The sequence below is a fragment of the Anguilla rostrata genome, chromosome 3 (assembly GCF_018555375.3).
Source record: "Anguilla rostrata isolate EN2019 chromosome 3, ASM1855537v3, whole genome shotgun sequence".
Lineage (NCBI taxonomy): Eukaryota > Metazoa > Chordata > Actinopteri > Anguilliformes > Anguillidae > Anguilla > Anguilla rostrata.
Genome location: NC_057935.1, coordinates 31117519 through 31136537, shown reverse-complemented (window position 1 = coordinate 31136537; position 19019 = coordinate 31117519). Strand labels below are relative to the sequence as shown.

At 40.7% G+C, this 19019-nt stretch overlaps 1 protein-coding gene across 2 annotated transcripts in view; it reads right to left on the bottom strand.

Annotated features, from left to right (window-relative positions):
* myo3b (myosin IIIB) overlaps positions 1-19019 on the bottom strand; it is a 346614-nt gene that overhangs the window by 153886 nt on the left and 173709 nt on the right. For both annotated transcript variants that reach the window (XM_064327164.1, XM_064327165.1), the window contains exons 14-16: positions 17877-17965; positions 17486-17615; positions 971-1050 (exon numbers count right to left, since the gene is read on the bottom strand). In XM_064327164.1, the coding sequence (XP_064183234.1) occupies positions 971-1050; positions 17486-17615; positions 17877-17965 (299 nt within the window). The remainder of the gene's footprint in view (positions 1-970; positions 1051-17485; positions 17616-17876; positions 17966-19019) is intronic.

Genomic DNA, 19019 nt, shown 5'->3' with positions numbered 1-19019 from the left:
TGACTCCAGTAGAAAACTAAAGCTAACATAAAACTAAAGTTGACACTCAAAAATCCTTGGGATTCAACAAAGAATGACTGAAAGAGCTAGCCTTGCTTTTCCAGTTGGAACAGGACATATGAGCTGTTCCAATTTCAGTGTGGTGTCAGGAGACCAAAGAGTTTATAGCCACTTCATTATTAGAATTCTATGTCTTACATTCTATTGATGCTAAATGCCTAGTCATAAACACATTCAAGTCAAACATATAAACCACTTCAAGTGTTGTACCATTACCTCCACTCCCAGTCCTTATACCTTTTTTATGGAGTGGAGTTATTAGTTGGTCATTTAATAACGTCACTCCTTTAAGGGAAACCAGTGAGAAAAACAAATCTGAAAATGGAAGCTACACAACATCAATATGTCCTTTCTGAGTAATGTATACCCAGGAATAGGAATAATCTTCCATAGGGAATACCTCTGGGTTTCTTAATATTGAGTCTTTCTTAAGACATTTTTACAGGACTCGAGTATAACTGATACTATACAAAAGTTTGCGGGTAAATGTCTGCTTACTGAGGTCATATGGTACATGGTTCATTCCTGGGGGTGGCAGTAAGCTATATAATTTATCAGAAAACTGTAAACTGATGTTGTGTAGAAGTCACTGAATGGGAATCACAGAAGCATCAGATAAATCCCACTTGGGGGGCTGGTGGATGCTGGGAAGTGGAAACACACTTTGCTTTTGAAGTACCTTCCTGATGATGCAACAAGCCAGGCAGCAACTACATGGCAATCACATTAACTGACTCTTTAGTAAATTACAACAGCAAATGGTAAAAGAGAAACTGATATAACACTTAGCGGAAGGAGAAACCTGAAGTCCCTGATACAAAGGGGGAAGACAGTTTTCTATCAGGAGCTTCAGGTTTCCCAGCACTGATGCGAGAGTACTGTAGGTAACTCTTGTAAACGTGTAGCCCACCTTATTGCGTCCTGTGTTAAGCTGGGGTGGTAGCGACCTTGAGGCTGCAGTGACTCTTGCTCGTGATGTAGCCAGGTTACCTGTTTGAAACAGTGTGCAAACCAATCATCTATCAGAGAGGGTTTGTTTTTCTAAGAGGGAAAGGGGAAAAAACAAATCCATGAGTTATTCTGAATTTCCAGCAAGTCGACTACACCTGCAGGTAGCACAGGAAGGGTTGTACTAGTTTTAAAAATATAACACTTGGGCCTGCACAGCATTCATACGCAACACAGAATATGTACTATGTGCAAGACAGTGAGCATTTCAAAGTTTCAGCCAGTAAAGCACAAGATGTCCAAAAGTTTTCTCTGGCTGTGTCTTCAGACTGTGATTAATAGCATTGAGAGAAGTCTTTGAAGCAGGATTGGTGACATCAAAGTCTTAATCCATGGGTGACAGGATTTTATAATGAGTGGGAAGCATTTTAACACATTTCAAAGGGTTTACTCAATGAATAAACACTAGTGTCTACAGATGTGCCACACCTTTACAAAAATATAACCCCAGAAACCGAGAGGCAGCCAATCCGGCCGATCTGGAGAACTAGAATAGTTTTTTTGTTGTTGTTTTTCTTTTTTTGAAAGGCCAGAAAAGCTGCATAAAGGAATGGGTATGTTTCAACAGCCCTTCATTTGGGAACCTTACGTTCTGAGCTAGTGAAGAGCAGGGGAAGGGGCACAACTTTAATCTTATATCATAAACAATTTAATTGCTCCATAGTTAGGAGACATGCAAAAAACAGAGTAATTCAACACATTTTAACACATTATTTTTTACCTATTCCCCCCCTCTTCATTCTGTACACTTGCTTTAAATATTATGTGTTTAAAAAGTTTTTTGCATATCTTGGGAAACAGAAATTAATTTGCAGTGGCAGATCACATCTTACTTCAGCAAAGGAATGGCTTCTTGTTTCCAAGGCATCTGTGGTAGGGTAAAAGATTGTGACTCACTGCAGGAGTAGTGTGTACGTGCGTGCATCTGTGTGAGAGAGTTTGTTCTGGTTTGTAAGGGTGTGTATTTCGGGATGTATATGGTTGTGTGTGCACTCTGTGGTTATGTAAATTGTACATTTTTATTTATTCAATGTAAAATAACAGCAGTCATCATTCCATGCCCTGTAATACCTCTTTCACACCAAAGCAATGACCTGGGTAAAACCTGTGTTTGTTTTTTCGTAAATTTATGCTGGTCACTGACCATGCGCCACTACAACGGTAGGCTAAAGTGAAAGACACGGATGACCGCATAACTCACTGGTTCTTTGCCCTACAAGACTTTGTGTTCCAAGTGCTGCATTGTATGGGAACCCAGCACGATAATGCACTCTCTCTGGGTGGTGGCCCTCTGGCTCCAGAAGGTAACTAAATAGGGGGGGGGGGGGTGCTACTATGGTGCTGCACTAAACTCAACCTCTCTCCATATCTCTGCCCTCGCCACCTCTTGGCTTGTTCTGTGCCACCGCCAGGAACAGCAACCACCAGGGGCGTAGGGATGAGTTTGACATGGGGGGGGGGGGGGGGCACATTTGCTCCCAGCCCCAATACCCCCCCTGCCCGCACAATAAATATCATAGACAGTGGAAAAGCTTATTGGTTCCACCACAGTCAGCCAGGGGTATTAAAGGTGCAGACACATTTGTTATTTCTTTCTTGTTCTGTACGTGCAGTATGTGAGATATCCTAGTTAGTAACAGTCCACACCCTTGGGAGGGCACAAGAATGAAAGTATAATGTTTAATCAACTTAATTAAACCTTATTTATCCCTCTGATATTGAAATGTGTAAATTAAATGAATCACAAATATTTTATTTAGACTCATAATGCATATGTAATAAATGTGCTAACTGAACAAGGTTGAAGAAGAGCTACTCTAAACCTCAACACCATCTCTCTCTACCCATCCAAACCCTCTACTGACACATCCATCCATCCCAGTATCAATTGGGAGAGGCAGGAATACACCCTGGACAGGCTGCCAATCTATCGCTGGGCACTCACACCATTCACTCGCACATGCATACCTATGGGCAATTTAGAGTCTCCAATTAGCCCTCCTGCATGTTTTTGGACTGTGGGAGGAAACCAGAGTACCTGGAGGAAACCCTCACAGACAGACCCAGGCCAGGGTCCAGGACATTCTAGCTGTGAGGCAACAGTGCAAACCACTGCACCACTGTGCCACCTTCTACTGAGACATATAGAATCTATCAAAACCTATTTATTTACATTACATGTATCTAACAATATGACAGAGAAAGAGGAAATGACAGATAGTTTGTCCTCAACAGGAAGTTATTTTCAGTTAGGAGCAGGCAAATGAGAACATTCCAACAATTTTTTTTTTTACATTTATATATATATATATATATATATATATATATATATATAAAAGTTTTTAAATTCCCTTTTCTCTCTACCAAAATTTCACTCTCAAAAAATAAATAAAGAAAAATATTTGGTTACACAGAATGTATTGGGGCACCCTGGACAGGACTTAAATCTATCACACTCACTCATACAGTACTTCCATATCTATGGGTAATTTGGAGACAACCTAACATGCATATCTTTGGACTGTGGGAGATTTTAGGAAGATCCGGAGGAAACCCACACAGACACAGGGAGAACATGCAAACTCTGCATAAAAAGGCCAGGCCTTCTTGCTGTGGAGTGACAGTGCTATCCACTGCATTAATGTGCATTATGGTAGTGTGCACAACTTAACCCTCACCCTAAGGATTGAATAACAATAAAACCACTACAATCAATTACAATGCCTCTTTAGGGAAACGGGTCACATGTCTTAAACTTGCTATATATATTGCTTATTTCATTTCATTTGATTATTCTATAAGTGATTCATTGCTTCTACCATCCAAAATTATTGAGCATAGTATTTGAATTTAAAAATTTGAGTGTTTTAAAATTTTTTTAGTATTTTAAATGTTTTTGAAGTATTTGAAAATATTCCAAGTATAAAGCATTTGTTTGCACCTGTATACTTTTTAAAAAATGAAAACATTTTCAAATACATAATACGAATCTATTATGAATTATGTATCTGACCTAAATCTTCTATGCACATGAGACAAAATATTCAAACCCTGCTTATGTAACAAATAGTGATTGAGTAATTGTTTTACTGTGAGATGAGCACAGTATTATTTCATTAATTCTGCATTGTTTTAGTAATGTTCTATCATGCAAGAAAAGGGAGAGCTTCTTTCCAAAAGGAGTACACAAACGTGTAAAAAAAGTGTCAGGGGGTGTGAGCAGGGACTCAGTCCAATTACCACACAGTAAGGGCCAGCTGATGAATTGAAGTCGTCCTTATTCAGATAAAGAGTGTTTACTCCACTCCCCATTAACATAGAAGGAGCAGATAATCTAAACACGTTTGTTATGATGAATTAATGGCTGATGTCCAGACAAGCCCACTGTGTCAGGTGCGTGGGGGGTTAGGACCCAAACGCAGAGTGGGGGAAAAACTCAAAACTCCAAATGGTAGGAACAACGACTTTACTTAGAAAATCCAGGACAAAAGGGAACAAAAGGCCTCGCAGGGCAACTCTTCAAAAAAACACAAAGTAACTCTACAAAACTCAGGAAACAAAGAAAATCCAGAAACGCGTGGAAAACAGAACATGGGCAGAAACACACAGGGAGCTACTCTCAGGAGGAGGCACGCAGGGCAGAAACATGACCAGAAGCGCACACAACCAAACAAGGATCCAGCCCCTGAGTCAGGGAGAAGGGAGCTTAAATAGACACGACACTGACAAGACACAGGAGGGCACAATGAACAATCAGGCCACAGAGAGGGAAGGGAAAACGAGACAACCCAAAAACAATAATAGAATAATTGAAAACAATAATACAATTAAACAGGGTAAAAGGACAGAACTAAAAACTGAAGTGCTGCCACCTGGCGGCCCAAAAAGGGAAACGCAGACAAACCACAGAACATGACACTGTGTGTCACCATGCCGCTTTCAACTTTTAACTGCAATTGCTCTTTGTTCACTCTACCTTTTTTCTTAAGCCGCGTTTGCACCGCAGGAACTTTACCCCGGAACTAGGAAACTTTTGAGGAACTCAGTGCGTTTCGACCGCAGGAACTAGGGTCTAAATTAAGTTCTGGGGACTTTATTTTACCCCCCAAAAAGTCCCTGCTCAGGGGGTAGTACTTTCCAAAAGTACTGGAACCTTTGGGGCGGGGCGCAAGCACTGAAAATTTCTGATTGGTCGATTATTTGCAGTGTTTTATTTCAACCGCCATTTTAAAAAATCTGCAGCCCCAAACCGATTTATTTTCATAATAACTTGAAATCAAACTTGTATGTTATGCGGCGCAGTAGCCTACTTTTGGTTATAGCCCGCCAACGTCTTGGAATTATAACGTGTGCTCTTCTGTTATTTTCTTGCTTTAGTATTCGTTTTATAAAATGCTAAGCATTCGTGCTGGGATAGCATATTACGTACCAAAACATTCAAACTGTTTAATTCGGTTGCTGAATATTTTCTTCCAGATTTTCTTTGTTAGCCTGTTGTAATGGACTCAAAACGTTTGATACAGTTATGTGAGGTATGCGGTAGTTCTGCGTAATTTACATTGGTGATACAGTAAAAGCAAACTGGAAATCACCTTCTGCACTTTTTGTCAGGGTAAAATAACAGGTTAATTCTAGTAATCGTCCCTTTTGCTTTTTCAGACTGCCGTAATTTTACTCTGCCATTCTTCAATTCCACAAAAAGACCAGGAAGACTATGGACTAATTTATGGTGCATGGTTCGCATCTGGAGGGCACACTTCGCTGCTCGGCTAGCAGTAACTTTGAAGGAAAGCAAACGGTGGCTGTACCACTGCTAATTTAAATTTTCACGCAAGTAAGAGTTTTCGTTCTATTCTTGTCATTTTGCGATTAGCCTATATGGAATTGACGATGAGAAAGTAATCAATTCAACAGCAAATTGTTTACAACGTGTGCATGTTTTCTGCTGTTGTTGCCAGTTATTTGTGGAATGTGAATGCATTCTGTTGCCTCGGATGTCAAGACATGAAAGTGAATGTTCGCATAAAAACATTGGCTGTTTAACAGCAGTGTACCTCACAATTTTTACATTGCATCTCTTAATGTAACAGTGAACTGCCTGTAACATATTCATTTCTTGGCTTAAACAGCTGTATTCTGATGGTCACCACTCAGTAAGGACTCAGACTTCAGATGACACAGAGGGACAGAGAGAGATATTTTGCATTTTTTGGGAGGCCCGTAACTACAATAAAAGGCTGTCTGCTTTAGAATTGGTGCTAGCGTGACATCACATGGGTTGTCTCTGCTTCACATATTGTTGTTGACATGAGTTGCCTTGGGAGAGGAAGAGATGGAGAAAACATACTCTGGCACCAGTGCATTCACTCCGAAAATTAAGTTCAGCAAAAATCCTGATATAAAAAAAAAAACAAGCTGGTAGATTTATTGTGTTTCTATTGATAAGTTAGTGTGCCTGGGAATCAAGCAATTTTTTATTCAGAAGTTCCCGATGGTGATGTGTCAGTGGATGTTATTAGCAGTAGGGGAGCAGGTCGGAAGCGAGCAGCTTTACTCGGCATCATGGATGAATAAAGCCGTTGTTATTTTTCTGAAGAAAGAAAGTTTGGTTAATCATTTGATTGAGAATGGTATATGGGTGAAAGGTACATTTATTCCAATTACTCCTCTTTCTTCCCCATCAATGAAAGTTGTGGTGTCAAATGTACCGCCGTTTGTAAAAAAATGACATTTTAGAGAAAAAGAGGAGTTAAAACATGTTCTGTCCTTTAGAAGGCAGGTATTCATGTTTCTGAAATCTCCTGACCAAACACTGGATATTAAATTTCGATGCAAGCACAGCGAAAACTCCTAAGTAGTTTTTGCTAGCACTGATAGATTGAGGAGTTTTGAATGTGGCAATATTGGTCATAAAAAGTTTACCTGCCTGATAGAGAAGTGAGAATGTAGTAATGGTGAATCTAGGACTCGAGCTGAAGAAGAACCCACTGAAGATACTAGGGAAGTTGTTGAACCTGTACCCCAGTGTGGAAATGAGGTGGCAGGGCCGTCAGGAGTAGAACAGGGGGAGAAGGAAACACCGGAGATGGTCGTAACTACGATGCAAAGTCTGCTGTGGCCAGGGATGAGGGCACTGCAGCAGGTGCAAAGGAAGGTACTGACTCAGGTAAAGCTGTAGCTAAGCCGGTAAGCAAAGAGACAGGGTTGCGGCAAGGGAAAGTTTTAAAGAAAACCCAGGGCTAAAAGATTACACTTGGTAATAAATCTGGAATATGTGCAACTGTTCAAGAGAATGTTTTAGCAACTACTGTGGCAGAGGTACAACAGGTTAATTGTGGGACAGAGGAGTAGGAGGGTGATTTGTTCGAAGGAGATGACAGCATGTTGTTGGATTATTCCATTAATTCGGAGATGACAGCGAGTCAAATGGGAGACGGTACGCTGTACTCCCTGGATGAGTTCAACCATTTCCTTAATGAGACGAAAGTGAAGAGTACTGTGTTAACTGATTTTTCCCCTGACAGTGATACATTTTTGAGATCGGTGAAAGCATTGCTTCAGATCGCAGATGTAGACGAATTGTCACCAAGGAAGAGGTTCAGACTTGAACTTGGTAACATCAGTGCGCAAGTCGATCTCCCCTCAATAGTAAAACAATGTATAGGATTCATAGGGATATTCATGGTCAAGGGACAGTTTCTTCTTGCTTTGATGCGCTTTTCTTTTTGGTCCTTTACTCCCTTCTATCTAATGGTGGTTCTGTCTATTGGACACTTAACCTAAACGGGGCTAGGGATACGGAGAAAAGACATTTGTTTTCTGAATTTGTAAATCCAAAAAAAATAAATGTTATTTTCCTACAAGAAACACATAGTGATAAGAACAATGAAACAGACTGGAGGATTTGGTGGAAAGGAGAATGTATACTTGGTCATAGGACAAATCTGAGTGCTAGGGTGGCAAATCTTTTTTCCACCAGGGTTGGAGGTCAATATTGCCTCTATAACTGAAGTGGTGCTGGGCCATCTTTTTTAGTGAATGCAAAAATAGGAGGTCAAACTTTTGATTTAATTAATATTTATGCACCAAACACACGTGGAGAAAGAGTACACCTTTTTAACATGTTAAAGCAAGGACTGGTTAAATTAAATAATGATAATATACAGGTGTTAGGAGGAGATTTTAATTATAAGGTCGACTTTACCAAGGATAGAAATTCTGAGGACCCTCATTTGACTTCTTCACAAACTCTGGGGAGACAGCTAGTGCAGTTTGATATGCTGGATGTTTGGAGAGGTAAAACCCCACCACTAGACAGTATACCTGGAGCAAATTGTGAGGGAGGAGGGAGTGTCGGAGAACCACACGCAACTGTACAGGGAATCGAAAAGCTTATCCCTGAGGAGATAAGCCACTGAGGCTAGCGAAAACGAGGAAGGGAAAAAATAAAACAGACTGATAGGAGTGACTCAAACTCCCTGTCAAGCCTTAAAAAACAGCCAAACAGAAAACAACCCTGTAAAAACAAGGGCGAGAACAGAGAAATAAAAACACCGAGCACCGCTCAGGAACGAAAAATAGTTGGGATAGAAACTAGGGAAACCCAACGTAACTGAGTTGCAGCTGAGACCCAAAACAAAAGGAAAACTTGGGGTCGTACACCGAGATACCCAAGAACCTAAGACGTAGCTTAGGAAAACAAAAAGGTATAGCCCAAACAGTCTGCTGGCACAAAGCCCAGAAACACAGACTGAAATACAAACCTTCTAAGGGGGGAACGCTTCTTGAGAAGTGAGAACAGGAGGTTTAATAAACAGGCTCAGAAATACCTTACCGGCTCAATGAAAACATAAGTTGACGCTGAAGCAAGGACTGAAAGTCAGACAGTGTCTTAAATAGCTTTGCACGACGCAGGTGGCAGGAATCACGGCATAGGGAGGAATAATTGGAAACAGGTGCATCCAATGAGGTAATAATCAGGCCGGGAGGCCAAAAAACAGAACCGCACCCCAAACCCATGACACAAATGGTCCGGTAACAGACACGCTGCCAGACTAGATCGGATATATATACATAAATAACATAACTGTAGAACGACAAAAGCTAATATTGTACCATGCACTTTCTCCGACCACAAGTTAGTAACTGTGTGTTTGACAAATGCACCAATACAGCGCCAGAACTTATACTGGAAATTTAATATTAAGCTACTACCAGATGTTTCTTTCTGCAAAAAATTTGAATTTTTTTTGGAATTAATGGAGGGGGAAAAGGGTCAATATCAGTCTTTATGGCAATGTTGGGAAATTGGGAAAATTCAAATGAAGACTTTCTGTCAGAAATACACTTCCTTGCTGATGGGGGGCTTGAGAGGGATATTTAGAATATCGAGCAAATAATATTTGGTTGTAATGAAAGTAATTTGCTGGATGATTTGTCACAGGTGAGGAGGGAGTTACAGGCACTCTTACAAAAGAGGGCTAATGAAGCAATGCTGAGGGCACAGTATGCCTTTTTAAAGTAAATGGACACCCCAACATCTTTATTTTTTAACCTTGAAAAGCGGGCACAGGAGAGATGGCAGATGCACTGTTTGCACCTCTCGAATGGCAGGCTGTCATATGATGTGGGTGAAATGAGGAAAGCAACTGTGGACTTTTATACGGAGTTGTATAAGGTGGACCACACCGATCAGCACTGCTACTCCGTGATCTCCCCACCCTTGGCGAGGAAAAGAAGGCAGATTTAGGCAGATGCTAGATATTTCCAAAGTGGAAAAGTTTGGCTCAGATTTTGGTTTGGTTTCAATCAACCAAGAAAACGCATTTGCTCGGGTAGATCACAATTTTTTGTTTGATGTGTTGAATTATTTTGGGTTTATTTGGGGTTTCATCTCTTGGGTTAAACTGCTGTATAATGGGGTGTCATGTATGATCAAAGTTGGGGGGAGGCTCAGCAAGCCAGTGGCAGAGCAGAGTGGGATTCATCAGGGCTGCCCTTTATCTTGTCAGCTGTATACCCTTGCCATAGATCCTTTCTTGTGCCAGTTGACAAGAAGGTTAAAAGGGGTTCAGGTTCCTGGGTCATTTCCTACCTTGCCTAAATTGTCTGCATACGCTGATGATGTGACTGTGTTTGTTAAGGATCAGGATGATGTGCAGGGTTTAACAGATTGCCTTGAAACATATGAGCAGGCTTCAACAGCTAAGGTGAATTGGGGGAAAAGTGAGGCACTGCTCAATGGGTTGTGGCAGAGGCACCCATCAGTGCTTCCTGGGACTTTGCAGTGGGGGAGAGTGGGCCTTAAAGCTCTGGATGTGCACATGGGAACTGGAGAATGCGCAGGAAAATATTGGGCTGGGTTAAAAGAAAAAGTTGAAGCTAAACTCACAAAATGGAGATGGTTACTGCCACGCCTGTCCTATAGGGCAATAACCCTTATTGTTAATAACTTGGTGGGAGCTACTCTGTGGCATAAAGCAATGGTGATGGTTCCGCCATAATGGCTTTTAAGAGATCTGCAGAAGTCCCTGGTGGATTTCTTCTGGTCGGGACATCATTGGTTGAAGGCAGGGGTGTTGTTTCTGCCACTCAAGGAGGGTGGGCAAGGCCAGGAAGGGGAAGGTCAGCTCCTCTCTTTTGCTTCCCCAGCTCTTGGAACTTTTGAGAATGTTGGGAAGATGGATCTGTATTTGATTTGTACCAAAGTGCATCATGCGAAAGACTTAAAAAATGTTCTACAAAGCAAGTGGCAAGTATACCCATTCCCAAATATTTCTGGAGGCTTTTTTATAAACACCCTTTGCCTAGAAGGTCTGTAGACCTGGTGCAATAGCATCGAACAGGCACCTGGCACATTTTCATATGTCAAATAGTGGGGAGTGTATCTATTGCTCTCAGGTAGAAACGGTAGGTCATCTGTTTACCAGATGTAAGTGGTTAAATGGGCTGTGGCAGGTCTTGGAGGAGGTGCGTAAGAAACTGGGGATGGGGTTTACTCCTGAAGTTTTTGTTTATGGGCCTGGGTACTCACTTGTGCAGACACACAAATGCTGCTTATTGAATTTTCTGTTTGGGCAAGCCAAGTTGGCAATATGAGTAACCCAACAGAACAAGGTAGAGGGGTCTGGTCCTGTGGACCCAGACTTGCTTTTTAAATGTTATGTTTTAGCTTGCTTGCGAGTAGAATATGCACATGCAGAGATGGCTCAAGATTTTGAAGGGTTTAAGAGAACCTGGTATGTTGGGGATGCAATATGTGTTGGTGATGAGGGGGGCTACATGTGTTTGCTTTGCTTTTTTGGTTTTATTTACTTTTTAAGTGTATGTATAGACCTTGCTGATACTCTGATTGGTTGCAATAAAGGAGTATCAAAGGTCAAAGGTATCTCTCTCTCTCTCTCTCTGGAGTGTTGTCTCTTTCTTTTTCTCCCTCATTGCATTGCTTTTATTGTTGTTTGCCCAGCACGGCAGTTCAGGTTTGGGAAGTGGTGTCCCGCCCTGACGGGGAGCGCAACCCCTTTCCCTTCGCAATGGTTTTTGGTGCGTCCCTGAGGCGGGTGCTACAATTAAAAAGATACTCATAGTAATGGGAGAACAAGTAGGACGTAATAGTATCGACTCAGCGTTGAGAATGAATAAGGTTGTTGTTGTGTTTCGGAAAAACAAAAATCTTCTCAGTCAGCTGATTGAAAATGGTCTCTGGGTGAAGGAAACATTTATGCAAATAACACCGCAGTCAGCACCAGCCGCAAAAGTAACCATTTCAAATGTTCCACCTTTCATTAACCTCTTAAGGCACAAGCCAAATCTTGCCAATCCTTGCCCATTTAGGGGGTACCCTATTTAAAGCTTCATAACTCCAGATGTGAACACCACAAAGACTTGAAAAATGGCTTAAAAGAAGCAAGACATTTATACAATTTACAATACTAACGCAGATTAGTTTATATTCATAATTTTGTAAGAAATAAAGTGCCACAAATGCAATTGTTTTGACAAAAAAACTAAAATAAATTTGCACTTTTTAAGTTTGCAATGAAATACTGAGAGATTGCATATGTACAGGAGGTTAAACTATACATGTGCTAGGTCAAAAACTTCTTGACCACAAGTTCATAAAATCTAAGGGTGGATATGTAGAACTACTATAGATGTATGAAGCAAAATCTAAGCAGTGTACCCAGCATCTCCAAATCTATCCAAAATGTCTAAATTATGCATTGCTGTAAATCATAACATATCCACGTATTTCACTACAAATCAACTGTTTTGACTCAAGAAAATCACTGTTGCATAATTTTCAAATGGGAATTACAAGCTTTCAGTCAGTACAGTGGTCTAAAATAGCTAGGTGTCCAGAAACATATCCAAAATCTCTCCAAAATTGAATAAAATGCTTTTTGTCCACTATAAAGCATATAAATGAGCCCTTTATGAGGGTTTAAGATGAAACATTGCTATCAGATTAAAAAAATAATGCAAAAATATTGTCACACAATGCGGTACAGTACCTAAATGTGTAAAAATTAACTTGTGTGTATTTCTATACTCTGTACTCTCGTATGTTTTCTTGTATGGGGATGAGACAACATGAAAACAATTTTCACCCGTCCACCACGTTTTGGCAATGTTCCAGCTCTGACGTCATCACTGTTGCATGCTTCACAAGAACTATTACACTTCCATCTAACGCTTACATTACAGTGTGAAATATTTACATTATATAACACCACTAACCTATTTAAAGATACTCAATTTCAAAAATAACGTATATAACCGAAATATTTTGAGCGGTAATACTTACATAGTGATGAAATCTCCTCTATGTTCCGTAGACGGAGACAGAGACAGTATCAATGATATTGTTCTATTCGCTTCTGTTTTGCTCCAGAAAACGATGTCAGCTAGGTCTATCAGCAAACATATGGCTTAGCTATGTTCAGAAGTCCTCAATAATAATAGTATTTTCCAAGAAATTACGAAATATCCTTGAACACGTTTCGTTAGGTGCATCGTATTTGTCTGCTAACAGAGTGAATGCGTAAGTGAATGGGATGCTAAGAATATTTTCTGTTACGCTGACCTATAAAACGCTATTCCAAAAGCAGAATTAGACATGTTATACATCGTTAGAAAGCTTATACTCTCACCTACTGAATAAATTAATTGTCAATCAAGTCAGACTGTACTAAAAAGGGCGACAACGCCGTAAACAACACATGTTGTATTACGCACAGCTCGTTATTTACGAAGGCATCCAGGCATCACAAATGCGCATATATTTCACAAACGGATCGTCCAAAACAATATATGACCACTCAGTCTCAAAAGAAACGTCTCTACGGGTAAAACCAATGGTAAGGTTGTATATTTATTCAATATTTAGTCCCAGATATTGACTGTAGAATTTGCTAGTTAACGTTACTCTCTCTTGCTGTTATGGTATTTAAAAATGGCGGTTGCTGCTGATGAAGAAACTGAACATGGGACGACGTATTTGTGACAATTTCCATTCACCAATCAACGGTCGGCAGTATCGAATTGCAGCACGGATAGTACCTTTGGTACCTACCCCAGAGCAGGAGCTAAAATCGGCACGGGTACTTGCGCCCGACACGAGTCAGTTGGCAATGGAGAAAGCAAAACAAAGTGGGAGCACGGATTCCGGCACGGCACGGCACAGTAGTGGAGAAGCGCCATATGTTGTGCCAGCGGGTGGTCAGTGGCGGTCATGACGAGCAGAAAAAGTTAACAGGGTATTTAATTTAAGCACTCTGGGTTAAATTACTCCGTGACGCGGCTAATTTGATTCAAGAGGCACTGAATTCCTCTCAGGTCTCTGCAGAATCAACTCCAGAATCATCTTTTGTAAATGTCCCAACTATTCACTCCACTACTCCTTTTCAAGGTCATGTCAGTGGTCCCGAGCTAGCTTTTCAGTGTGCCGAGCTAGCTTTTTCAGGCATCATCCTTATGCTAGCTTCGCCTGATGTTCCCATGCCCTATGTTCCTTCCTTCCTCGCTACATGTCAGAAATTCAAATGTGTTGCTTCTTTTATTCAACAGCACAGGTTGCACGGTTATTTGCACCATATGGGGGCTCCAACAACACACCTCCAGCGCAGCCCGTTGAATTAGGCATGAACAGTCAAATCAAGTCGATGCACCAATCAAAAAAACAGTACTCGCTAGAGCCCGCCCTCCCAACTTTGATGGGTGAAAGTGATGGTTTTAATTTCAAGCTTTATTTCATGTCGCACGTAGCGTCATTGAAATAAATAATTAAATAAATAAATACATATGTACATTTTGTGCCACATTTAATTATTTCATTTTATTATTATTTATTTATTGTCACATTACACAATATATTTAATTATTTATAGATGTATTTATTTATTTTATTTTGTCCGAAATATTCCTCCATACAACAAAACCAACGCAGCAGGCGAATGTGTTGACTGGGTATGCAACTGACAAGGCTGCCACCTAATACATCAGACCCAACCAGTAACTGTTAGTAGCCTACAAAGAACCTGGGAGCCACTACAACCTATTCTTTATATAATGCAGGTTATAAGAGGGAGGCTATTACTTTTTATACAGTTAGCTACCTTGATTGTGCAAAGCGGATGAGCGCACACCAGGCTCGCTGCCACTGTCCTGCCCTTGCAATATATACTGTGGCTCACAAACAAAGGTTCTTCCATCCTCATTGGATTTCTTGCGGAGTTTCGTACTCTTTTTGGTTGTTGGCACTACATGCGATGCTCGCTTTCTGGCACTGTGAAAACGGCTGTGTTTTCTTGAAACAGAAAGGGTCTGTCTTCGGTGGGGGAAAACGAAGTACATGTAATCAGGATGAAGTCTGTCATTTCTTTGTTTTACTTTGGAACCCTGAAATCACGATACATTAAAGTTAGCTAAGGTTAGCATTAACATGTTAACCTAACGTAGCAATGGGCTTTCAGTAATCTAAACACAGGGATAATATTTATAGCTAGCTATCTGGCCATAGCAATTGTTAATCAGACATAGTGTTAGCTAAGTTAGCTATAAGTGTGTGGAGATGCAGGGTCCCATTGCTTCCCATTGTCATATCACTTGGAGCCATAAAGCCCTTCTATCATCAGGATCTTTTTTAGGACATGGCAGGGGAACAAATCGGAGATCAGCATTTTTGAATTTATTGTTGGTGCAACCAACTATACAGCAACTCTTCGGCATAGCGTTATTAATTTAAACCGGTTTGTTTAAAGTAGAAGTTTTTAGACATGTTTCAACTTCCTCTGTTTACGCTGTTTCCGTCTACGCAGGACGTGGTATTGTTTTCCCCCAAAAGGGGCATGGTGATGAGAGCCAACCCTGGATATATTGCCGGTCTGATGTATGGCCAACACCAGTGGTTCATCTTCAGCTGTCAATCAGCACTCTCTTGGCAACTGATATTAACCACCGGGAATAAATATATTTTTATCTATAAATTAAAACACACATTTTAAACAGTCAGTTTACAGTGAAATAAATTGTTAATCAAGCCAGACTGTACTAAAAAGGGCGACAACGCCGTAAACAACACGTGTGGTAATACCCACAGCTATTTTGGATGATCCAGTCATCACAAATGTGCGTATATTTCACAAAGGGATTGTCCAAGGCAATGTATGACCACTAAGTCTCAAAAGGGACATCTCTACGCGTAAAACCAACGGTAAGGTTGTATATTTATTCAATATTTAGTCCCAGATATTGACTGTAGAATGACATGGTATCATTTTTAAAAACTTTTTCTCGTTTATTTCGTTATTCAGTGAGCAGCGTTTTCACTGCTGTATTGGCATATCTTAGGGCTATTGTCAGGTTTATCTTGTTGCTATGACGGAATGTGATTTTTTAGTGGTGAAATAATATTTTTTATGGATGCCAAGATAGACAATATTGTCCATTATGTCATGGGTGGAGTTGTAGATGAGACTGCAGGGAGGGGGTGCGTGTTAAATGAACGACCAGAGCGACAATGGTGATGCTGCGAAACTCCGTATTCGGCATCATTGTCCTGTATCGTCTACTAATGAAACTAAAACAACGCGTTTCTGTTTTTAACTCATACTTTGGTTGCAGTAGCACGGAATGTCTGAGTTCAGTAATCTCACCACGCCGGCGTGCCAACCACTAGGGGCTTTGTGCTAAGAGGTTAAACAAGGTAACAATTTTGAAGTCACTTTCTGTGGAATGGTGCTTAATTAAACTTTCATAGAGAGTGAATTACAGGTAGCAAAAAGGGAGAACACTGGATAAAATAAATTGTCCTTACTAAAGAAAGGTATGTAGTGTCCCTCCACATTACAATGCTGCCATTACCATGCACCAATTTGTTCTGACGCAATCTAGTGACTATAGCCACAGCTGATGGATTGCATACAACCTGCAAGTGTGAAAAGAATTAACCACTGCTTTAACCGGGGGCGACATAGCTCAGTAGGTAAGAGCGGTTGTCTAGCAGTCGGAGGGTTGCCAGTTCGATCCCCTGCCCTGGGCATGTCGAAGTGTCCCTGAGCAAGGCACCTAACCCCTAATTGCTCTGGTGAATGCGAGGCATCAATTGTAAAGCGCTTTGGATAAAAGCGCTATATAAATGCAGTCCATTCCATTTATTATGCTCATTTTAATAATTCAATTTCTTTATACCTTGCACTTCAAAAATCCTTATCACACAGAAATCCAGCTGTGGCACAATCTGGAAACTGAAATGAGCAGTTGGGAATGGCAAGAACGGCTTAGGGAAAATAAAAACATCCAACAATGGGAGCTGAGCGCCCCAGGAGGTCTTTACTCACACACTGTGGGTAGAAATCTGAGTGCAAAGCAGTGATCAAGGGCCGCTTGCTGTGTTATGTACATAGTTACCACAGTTTCCCAACTGTTTTCACCTTGCCTCTTCTCATCAGTGTTCCTGCTCGCAAGGCAGTACTGAGGAGTTGATGGCATTAAGTGGTGTATGCAAGAACAGGGAAAACTGATGAGCATGCTTTGTTCTCTGTGACAATAGACCCAGGTTTCTAGCAAAAGAAACCTTCAATCTGCTACTGACCAACCAGATAAAAATCAAAGGAGTGACAAGACTGCACCAAAGAGTGACTTCAGCAGTACCACAGATTACACATACTAACCAGAAGGACAATACTGTATACTTCACAATCTCCCACAGCTGCTGGCTTATTCTGAATAGTCATTACAAATGATCATTTTAATATGGCTGTCATCCATTGCATGCACTGAAACACAAGGAAGCACATATATTCTCTGTTACCCTCCTGAACCAGAAGAGGGCTGATTGAGGATATGAACATCTGTTTTACATATAAAACATCTGTAGCAATACTGTTAAGCGCAGATGGCTTCAAACAGCGCTTACCTGTTTTTGTTAATGGGCTGGAGAACAGCTGCTGCAGCAGTTTGTTCTCAGAGGCTCTCAGCACCACAACAATATCAGCAGGCAGAGTGTCCCGGTTCTTCTCCAGGAAGCCATCAACGTTGTACAAGACCTGCAAGAAATAGCATAAAGACACTAAATTCAATCAATGAATTATTGAGAGGACAGCCCATTTCATTTTATTACAGCTAGTCAGAACATGAATGGTCATTCAAATAAAAACATGTTAATCAGTTTTTTGGCAAGGAAATGATATCAAGATATATATATTGTGCTACATAATTACAGACACTACATCATTATATGTACTGTAATTTTAAAGACAGTCATATTGTTCTCTGCTATAGGCCAAAATACCATATGTGTACCCTACCTTTCCTGCATAATGATGAATTCCAAAGCAAAGCTCAACACGTTTTGGTCTCCAAAAATACTTGTAGCGTAGATTGTCCTCAAACTTATCTTCAAGAGAGAAAGAACACTGCATATTTGAAAATATACACTCCAATACACAATTAAGAATAGACTATTATCAGTAGCCAAACCACATTGTAAGGAATTAGATGTATTCGCAGGGAAGAAAACATGTTTATCTGACTCCATTAACTTCAATTCCTGTAAAGTGAAGATGTATGTGAATACGGGTTCGCGTATACATGCATTGGCAGCTCTGAAAAAGGGAAAACTGTTTATGACACAATATGACCGTTGGCAAAAACCGAAGATTCAATGATGGAAAAAGTGAACACTTTATTTTACAAAGCAAGACAAAAGACCGCTATGAAAAGAAAAGACATACAAACTAACAAATTAGGACAAAGAAAAGGAACACAAAGTGAGTATTGATGAATGCCCAAATATTCTGTACAGCAAAGACTATGGTACCAGGAGAACTGTTAAGCAGATTCTCCCCAAATGTTTCTTTGGACTTCCCTTAAATCCAATCCTGAGAAAGCCTTCCACACCCCACAGCTCCCTTGGTTTGCCCAAATAAGGTCTGGACACGAATAGGCTGGTAACATCTGCCCCCCCCCCCCCCTCCCCTCCCCCCCCGCTCTGTAGACACAGGAGAAGTATCAAAATCCAGTGACAGTAATAAGATCGTTTGTACGATGGCATCCTATGATTTTACCTATCGATTCTCCAAATACTTCTCTATGGGAGTCCATGGTGGTGACCCATCTGTGACCCAGACACTTATGTAGGCATACCTATGTATAAATATACTATGCTTTACATACTTGTGATCATATCCCCACATACCATCTCATACCCGTTCAGTGTGCTTGTCTATGTATGATATTATTCACAGTCTCCCACATTTATCATATCATCCTTAGTTATCCGCATGCAAATACATATGATGCATTCTTTCAGTCCATGATAGTAGTTTTGTCTGACCCAGGAGAGCCTGGGCCATTGTCCATGAATTTCAGAGCAGCCGTTTATGGCCCCCAACTGAAATTTTTCTGGACCCTCCACCTGGTATGGCCACAGCTCCAAGAGGGTAATATCC